General features: G+C 34.7%; 1 protein-coding gene across 5 annotated transcripts in view; it reads left to right on the forward strand.

Annotated features, from left to right (window-relative positions):
* The window catches only part of ATRNL1 (attractin like 1), a 567,608-nt gene that overhangs the window by 151,320 nt on the left and 398,715 nt on the right, over positions 1–17,573 (forward strand). For all 5 annotated transcript variants that reach the window (XM_026096163.2, XM_026096166.2, XM_064514272.1 and 2 more), the window contains exons 19-20: positions 1,200–1,418; positions 7,396–7,533. In XM_026096163.2, the coding sequence (XP_025951948.1) occupies positions 1,200–1,418; positions 7,396–7,533 (357 nt within the window). The remainder of the gene's footprint in view (positions 1–1,199; positions 1,419–7,395; positions 7,534–17,573) is intronic.

Consider the following 17,573-nt stretch of genomic DNA (forward strand, 5'->3'; position numbering starts at 1 on the left):
TATTTTAAAGGTTTTAATTATCACAATGTAGTATTTCTTTGAGTGTCTTCCACAAGAAAATTTTAAAACATTTTATAAAGAAACTTCTTCAACTAGTTCTGGCTTCCCGGTAGGATCTTCCAGAAGTTCATGTGTACTTTTAAAATATATTTTTTAAGTTTATGCAAAGTTAATGTAAGAAGAAACAATGGCCTATTTTGATCAATGCTCAGATGATTCTGATGGTCGTTTGATTGTGTTATACCATTTAATTTTTTAAAGATGTAAGGTGTAGCAGAAAAAGCTCAGATAAACCTGTGAATTCTTAATGATACTCCTAAATACGTGAAATCAGTAGTTCATTATTATTAGGACATACCAGTAACTTCAGAATATGAATTTTAATTGGTTCTGAACAGATTTGTTCAAATATGAGTTGGACCATTTTTGTGAGAAATTAAATTATTTTAATAAAAAGGGTACAGTAGAAAATAGTTAGATATTTGGTTTTAGTATGCAAGTAAATAAAAGCTGACTTACTGTAACAGACAAGAGACTCAAGACAGTTTCATTAAAATGGGATTGAATTATGATTTGTAGTTTAACAATCCTTTTTTGTGAAGTTATACAGTATGCTGGCTTGTTTCAAAAGTTATATTTCACAAGAATGAGTTAGGTCTGTAGATGAATACTCAAAATATCAGGGTCATTGTAGAATACCTCATGCCAAATACATTTTTGGGTTTGAATTTGAACTGTCACAATTTTTTCCTCTCTTCTTATTTGGATTATTGACCGAATGTTGAATTCTGGAGTATTCCTATTGGAAAGACTGTTTACCTGAGTAAAATTATATGTATGTAAATATATGCATCACATAAGGTATAAATATGTAAACATGAAATATATATTGTGTAATGGTATTTGATGAGAATGTGTAATAGTGCTTCTCTGCTTCATTATCCTAGATTATCTGAAATCTTTGTTGCCTTATAGTATAACCTGTTCATGTTTTGCTATCTGTCTTAGAAAAAATATAACTTTTTAAAGTAAACATGGAGATATTCTTACTACAATATTATTGAAATTTTTGAATTTATACCAGAAAATAGCTAAAATAATTTTGTGTAAATAATTTCTTCCTCAACTGCTATAAAATCCTAGCATCTTATTAAAAAAAACCCAGTACTTGCATTAATATTTCATTTTATGTAATAAAGCTCAAAACTGCTCTGGACTGAGGACCTGTGGACAATGTTTGGAACAGCCTGGATGTGGATGGTGTAACGATCCCAGTAATACCGGGAAAGGACAATGCTTGGAAGGATCATCAAGAGGACCAATGAAGCCTGTTGGCATGCACTCCGGTGAAATGGTGCTTGATGCTAGTCTTTGTCCAAAAGAGAAAAACTATGAGTGGTCTTTTATCCAGTGTCCAGGTAAGATACAATGATTTGTTCTATCATCTTCCATCTTTTCTTTATTTGAATAGCATGCGTAAACTTACAATATGAAATAGGAGTTACAGAGTATAGGATTTAAGTGTTCCTGTGTTTAGGCACTCAAAGTTAACATAATTATTTTGAATAATACAGTTAGCATTTGTGTAACATAGATGTTTTTCCAAATTATTTCCTAAATAAATATTTAATTTTTTTGTTTCAAAATCTAGTGAACACTTATTTAATTTTTGTGCAGATTCATTTGTGAAATTTAATGCAAATAGTTTAATGAAAATCTGGTGCTTATTTCTAAACAAGTTCTCATCCATTCTGTTTTTCTACTTTTTCAAGTCCAACAGTATGAGTTAGCTTCAGCTTTACCTTTCTTCTAGCATCTGTATCTGTCAAAGGAAAGTGCAGTTGGAGAGAGATTATCTATCGGCAACTGCTGATGGCCAGGAACAGGAACTTCCTGCATCCCAGCTGGACTCACAAAGTCCAGCTGGCTGTGAAAATGCATCACAGGGCCACCAAATACGTCAGCTGTGCCACCACTATAGCTTTTAGACATTTTTGGTAAAAGGCGTGCTTTTGTAATCCTAAAAAGAATCTCTGAAGTCTAAATTTTAGCCATATTGATCTGATTATAGTATTTTAATTTTTAAGTTCATTGTATAAGTACGCAAGACATCAGGTGCTCTAATTAAGTGCAAAATGACCTAGTACAGGCTCCTAACATAGTGCTGTATGAAAACACTCAAATCCTGGAAGCAGTTTAGTTGCATCAGTCTAGTAGTGCAGCCAAGTGAAAAGTGTACTGGTGAGTTTAACAGGCCTCCATATATGATAAATGATACAGTTTTAAAGATAGCTTGAAAAAAATCAGTTTTTTAAAATAAATAGTGTAGTTGTGCTAAAGTGGTATTTTTCCAGCCAGTGTTCCTACTGCTGACAAATTTGGAAGCTGGAACATCCCTGAGAAAATAACTTTGTAAGGGTACATGCAGCTGTGTTTTTTGCACTTTTGGGTGCTTTACTTTTCATCAGAAAGACTATTTGGGGTGTGTGTGTGTGTGTATGCACATATATATATGTGTGTGTGTATAACTATATTATTTTGAGAGCAGAATCTCTAAAGAAAGCTTTAATTTAGTAATCCTTAAACGAATGGCTACATATTAGAATTTTTTAAAATTTTAAAATAATGATATTAAATGTAAACCCAAGTGAAAACTGTGAAATGATCTAACTTAAAACCAAAAAATAACTGTCCCAAATCAGCTAATACCATTAACAGAAAAAGTAAGCCTTGCTAATATTTTCCAGAAAAAAAATAGAATGATATTACATTACGTTACATGATTTGTAAACTTCTGTACTTAATTCGAATGTTAAAATACAGATAGGTTAGTGATAAATGCATTGTTAGGCTTTTACAGAAATACTTATTATCTGTCCCTGGTGAAACTGTAATGGATATGTATCTTGATTTCCAAATTTTTGACTTAGATTTCATTGCCTTATTTGTTTAATATTTATTCTTCATGGATTAAATCCTGTATTCAGTATACATTCTGACCAAGATGGCACTGAGATTCCACTTTAGTTTTGAAGAAGGTTATTTTATGGTTTTATTAAAAGTGGCAAATCGTATGTAAGTCATAGAATTAAAATTTCTGTTGACATGAAATTTCATTTTGATTGATATAGGCTGTAGGTTTTGTTCCTAGGCTTTTGTTTTCATTTTATTAACAAAATACCATCTTTAAGGGATTATACTAACACAGTTTATTAATCTTAACACAGCAATCTCAAAATGTTCATTTGATGTATTTGAAATATAATGGAGTTGATCATAAATCTATATAAACTTACTGAACAGTTTGTAATTGGATAAAAATAAAAATAAATAGGTTATGACATATACTTCAAAGATTATTCTGTCACATCGATGAATAATTGGATAAACCATTCATGTTCGTACATATGCAAGTTTTCCTTGTAGTTCATATCCGTGCTCTTTATGGCTTTATAGTGCCTCTGGGCAATTGTGTTGATAAATACTGTTTTAAATTCACTCTCATTTTCTGTCTGTTTTAATTTTTAAAATGATTATTAAGCAGATAGCATAAAGTAAGAAGGTCTGAAAGGTTTTGAATGAAACAAAATGTTGTTTTTTAGCTACAACCAGGGAAGAATGACAACTTGTGCATATGAGCTGTGCACTTTATCTCTTGAGCTTGTAAAATATTATTAACGATTCAGGTAACAAATCTGAAAAGGAAATAATGTGTACTGAAGAACTATATGTTTACAATTAAATAAGAATCTCTTGCAGTTTGGTTATTCAGAAAGATTTTAACAACCCTAAAGTGAGTTTATGAAAATGAAATCAAATCTGCCATTTCTTTTTTTTTACTTTTTTCTTTCTTCCTTTTTTTTAATGTGGAATGGAGCTCATTGAAATATTTCACAAAATTAAATTAGGAAATTCCTTTAATTGGAGAAAGAAAAAACCCTCATTCCACAAAACTCAGGAATAAAGTGCATAATTTTATTTATTTCTTACATTTTCAAGGAAAATGTTTATTTTTATGATCGATCATTTTGAAAGCAGTAGTCCTCAAAGCAGTTGTCATAGTATGATGACATTTGATGAGGTGAATGCATTCTTATTTTATCATCCTATTTTTAAGAAAAAAAGAGTTTTTTATATTTTAACTGAACTATTATTGCAAATATCATTTCTAAAAAACAGAAGAAAAATAAGGAGTATTAGGTTTTGCTCTCATCAGAAGAGGTTTAGGTTGGAGAGTTAGGTTGGAGCAAACCAAGACTTTCTTTTAAAGGCTAAGTTTCTGCTCTGAAAAGCAGTGTGGATTAGCTTGCACAAAGTTTTCTTTAGCTTCAGCTGTAGTGGTTCAAGTGTCTTACCTAAAAACTAGCTAAGTGTCTTTACACTAGATCCAGTCTGTAGGACAGACATGCTTGCTATATGTTTCCTGTTAAAAAAAAGTGCCACCTTAGAACTGAAAGTATAATTATGAACAATTGTCACTATCACCAACTGCTTCAGTGCACAGGTCATAAGACTATTAGACATGGAGTTAATTATCTGCTGGGCAGCCCCACTGAATATTCAGCTAAATCACATTTGTATGTGTGAGGAAAATTACACTGTTGCTGCCACTGCTGTACATTAAAATCACTTAAGGAAAAGATGACATTCAAAATTTATCCCCTAATTTTTGTTGTAATTGCTATTACAACTTCTCATTATTTTAATTAAGATGTCCCCAAAGTGACTGCAGTCTTGTCAGTATCAAAGAAAGTTGTTGAATTATACAATATTTCTAGCTTTCCACTTTTGTCAATATCCAATTAAGATTTTTAGGAAAAACAGCTAAAATATAATATTATTTCAAAATGGAGTGCCAGGTCAATTATAGATTTTGTTGATTTTTATTATATATATAATTTCTGACTTTGATTTAATATCTCTTCCATTTTCTTGGGCTTTAATGAAATCTGAGACTTGAGGGCTATCACATATGACCAGGTGATATTACATCTTGCAGCAAAATAAAATTCATTTTCAAAAAATGTGATTGATTAAGGTTGCTTTCATTTATTTAAATAATCCAAAAATGAAGAAATATAAAGGTAAGTATCAGGATAAAAGCATTACAAATTGATGACCCGCTAGTTAGAAAATATCAGAGTGGGACATTTTCCCTACATTAGAATACAGTCTTAATTAGGCAGACTTACTTTGTTTTAATTTTAGTAGATCATGGATTTCATGGGGAGCAGAGGATATCTCTGAGGAAAATAAGGATTTTGCAGTTAACCATTATTCTTCTCTGTACAGCCCTGTTGATCAGCTTCAGGGCCTACTGCATACAGGTGTATTGCCTCACTGGCTGCAAAATTCAGATAGCTGATAATGAATAAGTCAGAAGTGAGTAGGGTTAGAAAAATTAGCCTTTGACTGCAACAGTTGAAACCTGCTATGATGAACTGATAAGTTGCCTTTGATCATGATTGTCTTTGATCACGTCACTCAACTTGCATGTGATATTGGGTAAGTAGTTGCTCCAGACTTCTGAGAGCTTGTCATTCTGCACATAGTATTTGAAGAAAATAGCATGGAATTTGTGCAAAAGAGGCAAAAATTAAAATTTCCTAGTGTTCATTCTTGCATGGAGAATATAAATTAATATATAGTCTTCATTCCTCTTAAATATGTATTCCTACTCATATCCCAAGAACATCTTTTAAGCATTCAGTCAGAGTAGATTTCTCTTTTATTGTATGAGTGTTGCAGTTATGCTGGTAATGGTATTATTATATCCATATGATATTTTTACTATTTTGTGGGATCTGCTCTTGATACTATAGTTTTGATTTGAAAAAAACAATTGTGCTATTTATTTTTATATTTAGGCCTATTGGTCTATGATTAGTTAGTAATCTTAAGTTGTCTAAAAAATAAGTAAATAGTTTTAGGATATATGAAGGAAACTTGGCTAAATCTCTTCAGAAATTACAAGAGAGTGAAAAGTAAAAACTTTATGTCCAGTAGTACAGAAAGTTCGTATTAAGTGAATGGTGAAAATATTTGAAAGCCAAACAGACGAAACCCCAAGAATAGATACTTGGCATTTCAAATAGAACATGTAATTAAAACTAAAAGAACAATGCAGTCCTTTTTAATAAACATCTGTTTTTAAAAAATACATTAGAAAAGCAAAACTGAGCACGTATTAAGGCTTTGGGTAACACGTAAAGGTAAGTGTGCTGTGAATGCCTACCCAGGAAGTCGCTACATATACTTGATTACAAGACTTTATAGGCGTAGCTGTAGAAACAAGAGGAAATTGTAAGCTTGTGAGGTTTAATGGTTTCAGAGACAAGCCTGGCAAAGTATTAAGTTACTAAATCAAAACTAGCCCTGAAAACTTTTAAATCATGCAGCGAGAACTACTTTTTTTCTAGACAAGGCAGCAGTCAGACTGACATTTATATTAAAAATCCAAATTACAAAAAAAAAAAAAAAAATCTTACTGAAGTAGCTGTCATCTGCTGAGTCTTAAACACTTTACTAGTAAGGTATTGACAGTTTTGACATAATCTGACATTTGACAAGCTGTTGTAATTGACATATTGCTAATCTGTTGAGCCCTGAGTTTTCAGGTCCCACTCTGTAGAGAGGTAAAAACTACTTTCCGAAGTACTGCCTCTTGCTATTTCAGCCAAGTCCTGGCAGAGGGATCAAATATTTTGGCAGAATTTGTATGATTTTGCTGCAGCAGCTACCAGTACTTTCTGTGAGTCTGCTGAAAATACAGAGCACTAGAGAGTAGATGGGGTTTCAAAGATCAGTTGTTTCTACGATGGTTTCATTTGGCAAGGAAAATTCCTTTTAAATTCACCAGCCATTGTGAGTAGGGACTGGAGGCATTTGATGTGCTTCTACTGTCTTTAAAATCCCTTTGTACTCTTGGTTATTTTCCTTTTTTTGTATGTCCTCTCTCCCCAGTAGATACATGGTTGTGTGTATGTTGTTGATTTTCTCCATTGCAGTAGTCGTGCAGTACCTCACAGCAGCCTGCAGTGTAGGCACAGCGATTTTCATTTGGTGTTGGTGACTTACTGCCTGTTAACAGGTTTCTTTAATGACCAGGAAGCTTTTTAAGTCTAGAAGGACTGGATTCAGTCAGTCACTATGGTACAAAAGACTTTCTCATGAGCCGTAAGCTAACAAGTCACTACATACTCAACTGCGGTCTTTTGTGAATTCATGTCTTGTCGCAATGTTATTTTAAGTAGGTTCTGTGTCAAACTATAAATATATATGCGGGTCATCAGTCAGGATTAACTCTTCAAAATTGCATTCTACTGCAACTTTGTAATCACATGATTTTATTTGCAAAAGCAGTTTAGTAATGGCTTTTTAAATGTTATATTCTAGCTTGCCAGTGTAATGGCCACAGCACCTGCATCAACAGTAATGTTTGTGATCAGTGTAAAAACTTAACAACAGGAAAACAATGTGAAACCTGCATGCCAGGATACTATGGGGATCCCACAAATGGAGGGCAGTGTACAGGTAAGTCGTTCTGCTGGCAGAAAAGAGTTTGGAATGACATTTTCTGTAATGTGAAATTAACTTCGTAGTTAAATGTTGATTAGCTACTAAAGATACTCAGCTAAACTACTGATTAAAAATCCAGATTAATCTTTTTAAGAGAACTTTTGCATTCATCATTATGATTTGGCAGTTGTCATTTGATCTATACACACTAAGACCAAGAGTCTGATTTAAACATGCTGTCCCAGTTAGGCAAAGGAGGCATTGCGGGAGCAACACATGATCAATCAGGATACTTCAGAGAGGTATAATTTCATTCCACGTAAACTCGCCTTGCAAAAGCAGAATGCTACTGTATTTATAAGCAGAATGTTACTGTATTTATAAATGAAATTTAGTAACTAGAATAATGTCTATTACCTGCAGAGATCCCCATTTAAGAGCCAAGTGATAGTTTGCTTTCTATTCCTCTGTTTCTTTACTTGTTGCTTTACTTTGTTAAGAATATGAATCCTAACACTGCCCTTCTCCCTCAGAAAAGTTTTATTCATTTGGAAAATATTTTGCATGTATGATACTCATTCTAGTGAATAAAACAGTTTTTACTTGTACAATATCAACTCTGAAAGTGGCTATGCAAAAAAATGACAAGGTACTCAACTAATGTGTTCATAGTTGTGTTGGCAATCTGCAGCCTTAAAAGTGTCTCCTGACGTTGTTACTCAGAAAAGAACTTTAGAGAGTGAGTGAGAGAGCAGAGGTTTTTTTTATCTTGGCAGTGTTGACTGTAACACCATTCTTTGCTATCCTGTGGAGAGCAATATGGCTACAGCCGTTGTAGGTTTGTCTGGGAGATCACAGACGGAAGCACAGAGCGTGAGGCCTGAAAAACGTTTTTGCAGAACCTTCAGTTCTAGTGATGATATGTAAGATAGGAAATGACCTAATCTGATTTTAAAACTTGATTTACAGCCCTACTAATCAGGCAAAAATATGAGTAAAATAATCCTGTTTGGCATAATCACTGCAGGATTATAACTGTGCTATTTTAACAACCTCACAGTATCCCAAAAAAGGTCACCGTAGTGTGTATATGGGGAGGAGGCAGCTGTTCACTTTTTTGAGAGTCCATTTCCCAGTCTCACTTATATTAAATTGTTTTTGGTCTCTCTATGAAGATCACAATGAATGGAGTAAAAATAATCGTTCATTGTTCACAATGAATGGAATAAAAGTAATTTTTTTAAGCGCATTCAAGTTGTTATGTCTCAACATTGCAGTTTGGGGAGATTCCATGTGATATTGTCATGCTCAGTTACCTCAGAAAAAGAGGGAATTTTTATAAGGGATATATGAACAGGAAGAATTAACAGGAGATCTCAATTCTGTGGGCTTTTTTTTCCCAGAAAGGGCAGCTAGATTTAAAAGTAGGACCTGGATAGCATAATGCACTTAGTACATATAGTATTTGTCTCCATATATTACTTCCTTTGAAGATTTAGGTCTCCCCAGAAATCTATATTGTCATATTTCATTAAGCTGCTGTGGGAAGGTGGTCTAGATTATCAAGTTTGTGGAGAAAGGTATCTCCTTCCAGGCATTAGTGAGACTTGTCATGAGCAGGAGAAAAATGGAGACAGGCCTATGACTCACCTAGAACCTGTCATGAAAGACCTAATGGAGGTAGAAATAATATTATACTTTCAAGTAATGAAAAATGAATCTTTCTGTCATTAGAACTGCTACTTACAATTTTAATAGGCTGCATATTCTTCTGTTTTATAGTGTGTCAAAATCATTTTTGGCATGTTGTCATGTACCTGATGTCATCAATGTCTCTAAATAATTATCAGTATATCAAATAGCAGCACTGTGCTTTTATTCTGTTATTGGAGAGCTGAATGATTTCATCATAGCCTGCTAGTTTATTGCTAATTACGATGCGGTATAAAGTAATGTGACTTATTTTGATATACAGCTGTAGCTTGCCAATGGTTTCCCTATATGTTAATCTATCTCCTATGCTTTCATTTCAATTTTTGTGTGTGATATACCAGTTGCTGTTTTGAAAGAAGTGCTTTTGTGTAAATATGTGATGCTAGTTGAATAATTATGAATTTAACAGATCGAAAAGTCTTTTGATTGTTTGAACAGAAAAGTCCTGTACACTGAGGACTGTAAGTTACCATATTCTATCTGTTTAGTTATTTAGTGCATTCATGGATTCTCCTTGATGAGAAAGTGAGAATGAAATCTAATACTCCATAGGGTATTTGTATATTGCTGTAGGGCTACTTTCTTACTTGCATGGATGATTTTAAAATCAACAGTAACTCCTCCCGTGTGTCTAAATAGGGGGATATTTTCAACATGAAAACCCATCAAGGTAGCTAAGATTGAATTTACTAGGCAGTGAGAAAAGTTTCTCCTGTGAATATTCTCTTCTAATATTGATGTTTTTTTAAGTGGACCTTTGCTTCTCAAGGAATTTTTATTCATTTAAAGGGTTCACTTCTTCCTCAGCAATTTAACATGCAGTAGTCATTACACGAAGCTGTGCATCTGGTAAACTCAAGTGCAGTATGTTGAAAGTGTGTTCAAGGGGATGGAGAGATTAATGTCTACCCCTATTGACAGTTGCACATTTTGCTGGTGCTTTATGAAGCTTTAAATAATTCTTAATAGATCTCTTTCCTGGAGTTGACAAAATGTTCTTTTGCTGTCTATAGCACCTTTATGGCAAAGTGATGTATTAATATAGTTTTATTCTTCAGGGATACATCAGCTATCTAACCAAATAAGCATTCTATCACCCATAGTGAATTATGTGTAATGCAATAATGGCTAAAATCAATTTATAAGACCAGTAAAATTACATATTTTATGACCTGTTTTTTCAATCCTCACTACATATCACTTTAAGGGTTCATATTTTTATTGGTAGACATGATTTTAATGGCAGTTAGACTAAAGAATGCTTTAAAAATTAAAGATGATAATAATAATTGTGAGGCTTTGTTTGCATTCATGTATTATATTGTGTTGTATAGAGCCCATAAAAAAGTTTAAGCTGTTAAGCTATTTTGATGACTCTAGCCACTATGAACTGTTAGACTTTCTTCAGTACCATTGATGTTTTGCTCCTGTGGTATTGGTGCCCAAATTGTGGCCCAGGGATTTTGGTGATCAATAGAGAATGGACAGATCACTTCTGTTTGGATTTAAGAGGAATTTGGAACCATATTTGAGATCAGGACCCTTGTTTGTCAGGCAGTGTGCAAATCTTTGTCCAGAATATCTTTCTGAGTAATAAAGGGAGATGAGCACAGAAATGGACAGTGTAAGTGGTAACAAGTGTTTTTCTAAAACATGATAATTTCTTGTAAATATCATGTTTTCCTTTTTTTCCTTTTCTTTCTGTTAATGCTTTTGGTAACGCTGAGAAAAAAAAAAAAAAGAAAATAGCTGCAAGTTAAAACAATAATTAAAGCATAGAGAAAAAAGATACTACTGGAAGAAAAGGCATCCCAGTCAGAAGCTGATTTTAAGTGCGGCTGGAATAGTTGGAAAATAAAAAAGGAAATGGTATGGGACAGCCAATCAACAGAGGAAAAAACATCATGAAGGACTGAAAAAAGTCATCTTCATAGTCCTTTCTTCTGTCACTTTTCTCTGCTGCTGCCAGCTGAGTTTCTGGCTGGATCCTTTCAATGCTTCTTTCTCTTAAGGCTCATGCTTCTGTAGGAGGGTTGAGACTGCCTGAGCATGTGGTACATTTTTCTGTAGAAATTAATTCTGAACTGGAAGGAGTATAGCACTCTAGTAGGGAATAGATTATGAGTTCTGGTCCAAGCTCCTGTTCTGTTTATCCCTTTTATCTGATTATTCTTTAGTAAAGAATGTTGAAGTAGCCCTTGAGCAGCCCTTGGAGTGCTAACTGCAGTGTTGTCAGTTTGTTAGACATATTTAAGGAATCAAAACCACTAGTGATCTAAGCAGAGTTAGGCACACTCCTACGCTGACTCTAAATTGTGGTGAAGCTTAGATGATAGGGAGGCATAGCTCGGCATTGTAGGCTTCTGAGCAGATGAAGCTGTCCAGATGTAGAAACCTAGGAAGCTTTGTTGTCCAAAGTGTTGAAGAGATGGAGAAGAGGTATTCAGAATCACTTTGATTCGTTGCCTAAATTCTGCTCGGGTCCCAGCTGAGATGCAATTTAGAAGACATGAACATCAAAATTCAGTAATAGGAAATTCATATTTAAATATTGATGAATTCTGGAAGTGAAAGAGCTTTAGCTGAAGATGGGAACAGATACTGGCTTGCTCTGTTAGTATTTTCTCTTAGTGTTATATTTTCTTCAAGGTCATCGCTCAGGTACTGCATATCTGGGAAATGTGCAACAGTTATGTAAATTCTAGGACAAATAGAATAAGACATGTACTACAGACTGGAGGATAAAATAATGGGAGAAAACAGTAGGGAAGATTGCTTGGAACAATTTTGTGCTGTCTTAGCAAAATTTGTTAGCATTATTTTCAAACTCATTAATCATCTACTTAGTTGTCAGTGTTAAAAAAAATACTCTAGCTGCTTATCATCTTGTCATATTCTTTAACTGAGATTTTTAAAAATTATTCTTAAAATGCATGAGATGGTAGGAGAGAAGTCTTTACAGTAACATATGACACATGCTGTGAATGCATAATACATTTAATAATAAGATAACGTAAGCTCTTTGCTGTATTGCATTTTTTCCCTAAAATGATAACATCCCAAACAATGTTCAGTTTTCCCATAATTACACTACCATTGCTGTTGCTTTTTCAGTAGGAGTAAAACTCTGAGTACCAGCACAGCAGGAACATTGTTTTAGCTCCCACTGCTCTCTGAGCAGCCTAAAAGGCATGATGCTTAAACGCTGATGATCATTTTGTAAAAGCTCTCCTGCCTGGGAGGCTATACAGGGAGATTTTTAAGCAAGTCTCTATCATATTTATTGCCATTATAAATCTGTCTGTCTTCTCTGCTATCATACAGTTGGACATTTTCAACACCAAAGGCAACAGCTTTCCCCACATATACCAGAGTTTATAATCATTCTGTTTAAAAATGTTAACTTAATTGTTCATGAGAAATATTTATTTAATTATTTACCAGATAGTCTAATCTGGATGTTGTATGTTTTCACAACATATAAATCAATCTTCAAACTACTAGCAAAAGTGGAGATGCTTCTAGTAAATATGCATATTATGTGCATCAAGTCAATAGCATCTGCTGGAGCTAGGTGAGAGATCTGGATGCCTTTTGTGTTCCTCCAATACCTGTGAGTGTACGGGTAATAAATCTGAGCTTTTCCTGTTCTTTGGAAGCATCTGACTCTGGAGAAGCACCTTGTTCCGTGTCTACTTCTTTCACATGTTTTGTAACTCAATTATTTTCACATTTATTTATGTAAGTGTTCCTATAGCTATGATTAGGTGTATAAGCACACACCCACATGTACTTCTGCCTGGATTCATTCCACAAAAACTTAGACATCTAAACTTTAGGCACCCAACTTGTATATGTCTAAATTAAATGCCTCAAGAAGCTTTTTTAAAAAAACTGATAGGTAGCATGACAAGATTAAGATGTTAGACTAGGTTCCTTAACTTTAAGGGACCTTGAGTTAGGTGAAATAGATGCAGGCATTATAATAGTAGTCTAGTTATAATTTCTGATTATTTCTGTTAGCCAAAAGAAGAAAAAAGAAAATTAGTGACTTGTTTATACTCAAGATCCACCCAAGACCAAGGTATATTGAGTAACAGAAAGAAAATTCGTGGGGTTCAAATCTTGTTGATTAAGGAATGTGGTTACTCTGCTGAGCATGGCACCTAACTGAAAATGGTCCTCTTATTTTTTAGGTTCTGAAGATGTCTATTGGGTAGATTTACAGATTGTTTTTCCTCTGGCACTAACAGTTTACCTGTTCAGCAACAGTAACTTACATAATGTTAGTGTTTTCATTGTGATGCCTGTGAAGGAACCAGTACCGACCTCCTCCCTCCCCTGCCTCCCCGAAAGAACTACTGCTGAAAGCTGCCTGGGGCACCATCAAGCACAGAGCGCTGTTCCCCTAGTACAGAAGGGCAATCGGTGTTGGATAACCTGGGAAAAAAAAAAAAAACAGTCTTATTTACAAGGAGCATGTGTGCATTACAGAGGAATTTTTGCAGGCAGTATGTCTAAGAAACCCCACAATCACTTCAAAGTAATTCATAGTCCGCTTTATTACAACACAGACACAATACACTTGAACAAGATTATCTGGAAAACTAGAAGAGGTGGACTAAGGAACATGAACTGGAAACAGATCTACCTTTCACTACCAAATCGTTTCATTGTGGTTGTCCTTCTTTCTCATTTCCAATTCGGCAACTTCTTGCAGTGTCCTAAGTTGTAAAAAACGCCATATAATCCATACTACACCGTAGGAAAGTCCGCTTTTGTCTCTCACCAGTTTGTTTTGTTTCTGCTCCTTGATATAGACAGACCTCTTAGCTCTTCTCTGGGGAGCCTCTAAGTTTCTACTCATGCTTCAGGTTTTCTGCTTCCTGTCATCTTCTTTCTCAACCCTGACTGATGATCCCCAAAGATTTTGCAAAACTGTTCAAAGTAATTCATAGTATCCAGGGCAATGTAAACAGGCAGCCTTTTCTCCTTGCTGCCGAGCTATAATAATAATAAATATATATATTGTTGTATATATGTATATATATAACCTTGTATATTACATGTTAATACAGCAAATTATATAATTTCACACATTATTGAAAACAAACTTTTTTTTATAAAAAAGAGTAAACAGCGTGAGAAGGAAAATCATTTAATTTTGGGGTTTCTCTTTTAAACTAAAATATGCTGTTGTCTATTTATTTGTTAGAAAGTTATCAAGTAATTTCCTTTTAGTCTTATTTTTCTAGGTTTCAAAAAGTTACACAAACAATGACAGAAACAGAAAGCAGCAGTTTAAATTTTCACTTTGCATTTAAAAACTAAGTAGTGATAGTGCTGAAGTTGGCTGTGTTTTGACATTGCTTAGGGCATATGTAGAGAAGAATCAACCTAAGTATTCTGAGTAGAAATATCTTAAATTGTATTTGAGGCAGTAAATTTAAAAATGGAAGAAATTATCTGCCTAAGAATCATTTTATTTAGTAAGTATCATAGCACGATGACACAATATTTGAGTTTTAGTCTCAAAGCACCCGTAGGTCTGTACGTGTGTACACCTATATGTATGTATTTATATACACTAATGTATCATTATACTAGAAATTGTATGATGCTACTCAAAATAGGCAAAACTAGGCAGATGACGTTGGCCTGAGAAATGATTTCTAGGAGAGGGAAAAACATCTTAGATTTAAAACTTTATCAAGTAATCTTTTCAGCAACCTTTTACAAATAAAATTATTTTGTTCTGTAGCGATTCAGAATTTTATGACCTGATTCTGCAACAATCCAAGGCCATTGTAAATATTTTCTGCCCCTAAAATGGGAACTGAAGAGTCTGATACCTGTGAAGAAAGTCCCAATACTGTTGCCCGTGAAAGACATATTAGTTACTTTTCAGGACTGTCATAAAATGGCTATGCAACTGAGGGATATGTTCTCTTTAACAACACACTTGAGTATTCTACAGTCATTTCTAGTTGTTGCAGGTAGTTCATGCCAGCAGACTGAACAGTGAGAAAGTAATAATTGTGGTGTTTTAGATTAAATTTATAATCTCCTTTTGAAAAGGCTATTTTATTATCAGCAGCTGTGTTAGGCTGGCCAGGAAGATTTGAAAACCATGCTGTATGCTGAGGCATTGAAGACTGAAGGTTGAAAAGCTTCTGTTCTGCATGTCCTGTTATTTTGCAGGAATTCAGTGTCTGTAATATGTTTGTGTTGTGGCTTACTCTCATCACAGTGTGGTTCCACACACCAGTCCTGAGGGAGGATAATGCCTGTCTCAGAAAACCTCACAAGAGCTTTTCAAATTTGTATTTATGTTACCACTAATCTCCCTTCTTATCAAATATTTATGCAGTGATCTATAAGAAACCTCTCCACTGCCTGTATATTCATTGGCTGGCTGAAGATTTTCATATGCAAAGTTGGAGTAGTGTCTCATAATGCCTTGGATCCAAGTCATTTTTTTTCATAGGATTGATTACAAGTTGACCTCAACTAATATGAGTGTTCATGCTAAATTTTCTAGCTCTCTAATAGCTTTTCTTTGGATTCCTTCATTATAATGTTTTATGATTGCATCTGTGTTTTCTTAGAAATGCACAGAAAACTGAACTAGATGTGTCTTACAAGTAGCCTCTGAGAAACTGTGTAGAACAATTACTTCTCTGCTCCAGTAAGATGCTCTTTATCTTCTTTCACCCACTTACCCTTAATTCCATCTCCTTTGCAAAATGGAGATAACACTGTTGGAAGGGAGGAGACACGTTACCGTCTATGACTGGCTCTGCAATTCCATCAATTTTGTCTTGACCTATGTTGTGTAAGGGGTGATCCAGCGCTTACATTCCCAATACCTTTCTTGTTATGCTATACTTATCCATGCTTCCTCTGGGTTGTAGCTTGCATCACTCTAGCCATTCAAAATCTAAATCAAATTGCAAATGCACCATTTACATTATGTATTACTAAGGAAGTGGGTTACACCATCGTTTCGAGGTTTGCAGTGGCAGCTAGTACATTTCTGTGTAGAGTTCAAGCTTCTTTTGTACTCTGAAAAATCTTCACTTGGAAGTTTTTTTCATCTTATTCACTAGATTCTGGATTTGTTTAACAGCTGGGCATGTGGCAAAGCACACTTCTGTCCCCAAAATGTTCAGTGGATTGAAAATTTTTAAACACTGGATGGAATATCATCTATTAACTGTTAAGAGAGGATCACAGTATAGACTTCATACTCTGAGATCTAAAAGAACATTTGATCACTGAATTCACATGCAGCTCTGTCAAACGTTATGTGGTCGAACCAAAGAGACTAAGAAGAATACACCTTCTGACCTAAGTGAGCCAAACGCTTACTTTTGAATCAATAAGTTTTTAAGTTTTTTTCTGGAATACTTACTGAGGCACCTAATAGTCTTTTCCTGCATGTACCTAGCCACTGATTTTGCTGAACAGACCATCAAGGCACCTATTTTTTGTCTAAGCTGATTTGCTACTCTGAAATTCAATGTTCTTTTCTCTGAAAGATGTGTGTAGTATGCTTAGACTATATCCACATATACCACCAGCGCTGAGATCATCTGAGAGCACGTGAACTACCATTAATTTTATTTAGAACTAGGATGATAGGAGCAGCATTTACCTTTCACGTAAATATTTCATGATTAGTATGCTATGCAGCAAATGAAAGACCTAGGGTCCTTTCCCTCTTCAGAATCAAGGGATTCAAGACCGAGTCTGTTTGTGTCTAGGAGTATATCCTGATTACTTGGTTGTAGTCAGAGTAGACTAAACCATCAGACGTTCCACTGAAGCTGAACCGCTGTGCAGTCAAGAAGCCTGGACTCAGAAGGAAACTAAAGAGAAGACAACTAGCAGTAATCACTGGCATCAGCCAGATCCCTGAGACCACCAGAAAAATGGTCTGCTAGTCACAGCGTAGATCTAGGAGAATGGTTTTCACTCCCAAACCTCCATTTCATTTATTTTTTTAATCCACTAGCTAATGTAAAAGGTAGAAGCAGTCCCAGGAAAGTCCGTGGGCCACAGATAGAAGCTGTCAAGTTCTAACTACCATCTTGACATGGGCAACTTACTCTAGAAAAAGATACAGGTAGCTCTTTAACGTTTCCTGCTGGCTTCCTTATTTTTTCCTCTACTCAGCCTGCTGTTAAGCTTTTAACTCTTTCCGTTTGCTATTTGGGGAGCTTAGATGTCAAACTCAGAGGAGTGAGTTCTGTTGCCAAAGCTGCAAGCCTAAAATAGGTTTCATCATACCTAATGCCTTAGTACAGAAATCTCATTTGGTAACCTGCACTTGAAGCTTT

Source organism: Dromaius novaehollandiae, chromosome 6 (genome assembly GCF_036370855.1).
Source record: "Dromaius novaehollandiae isolate bDroNov1 chromosome 6, bDroNov1.hap1, whole genome shotgun sequence".
In the NCBI taxonomy this organism is placed as follows: Eukaryota; Metazoa; Chordata; class Aves; order Casuariiformes; family Dromaiidae; genus Dromaius; species Dromaius novaehollandiae.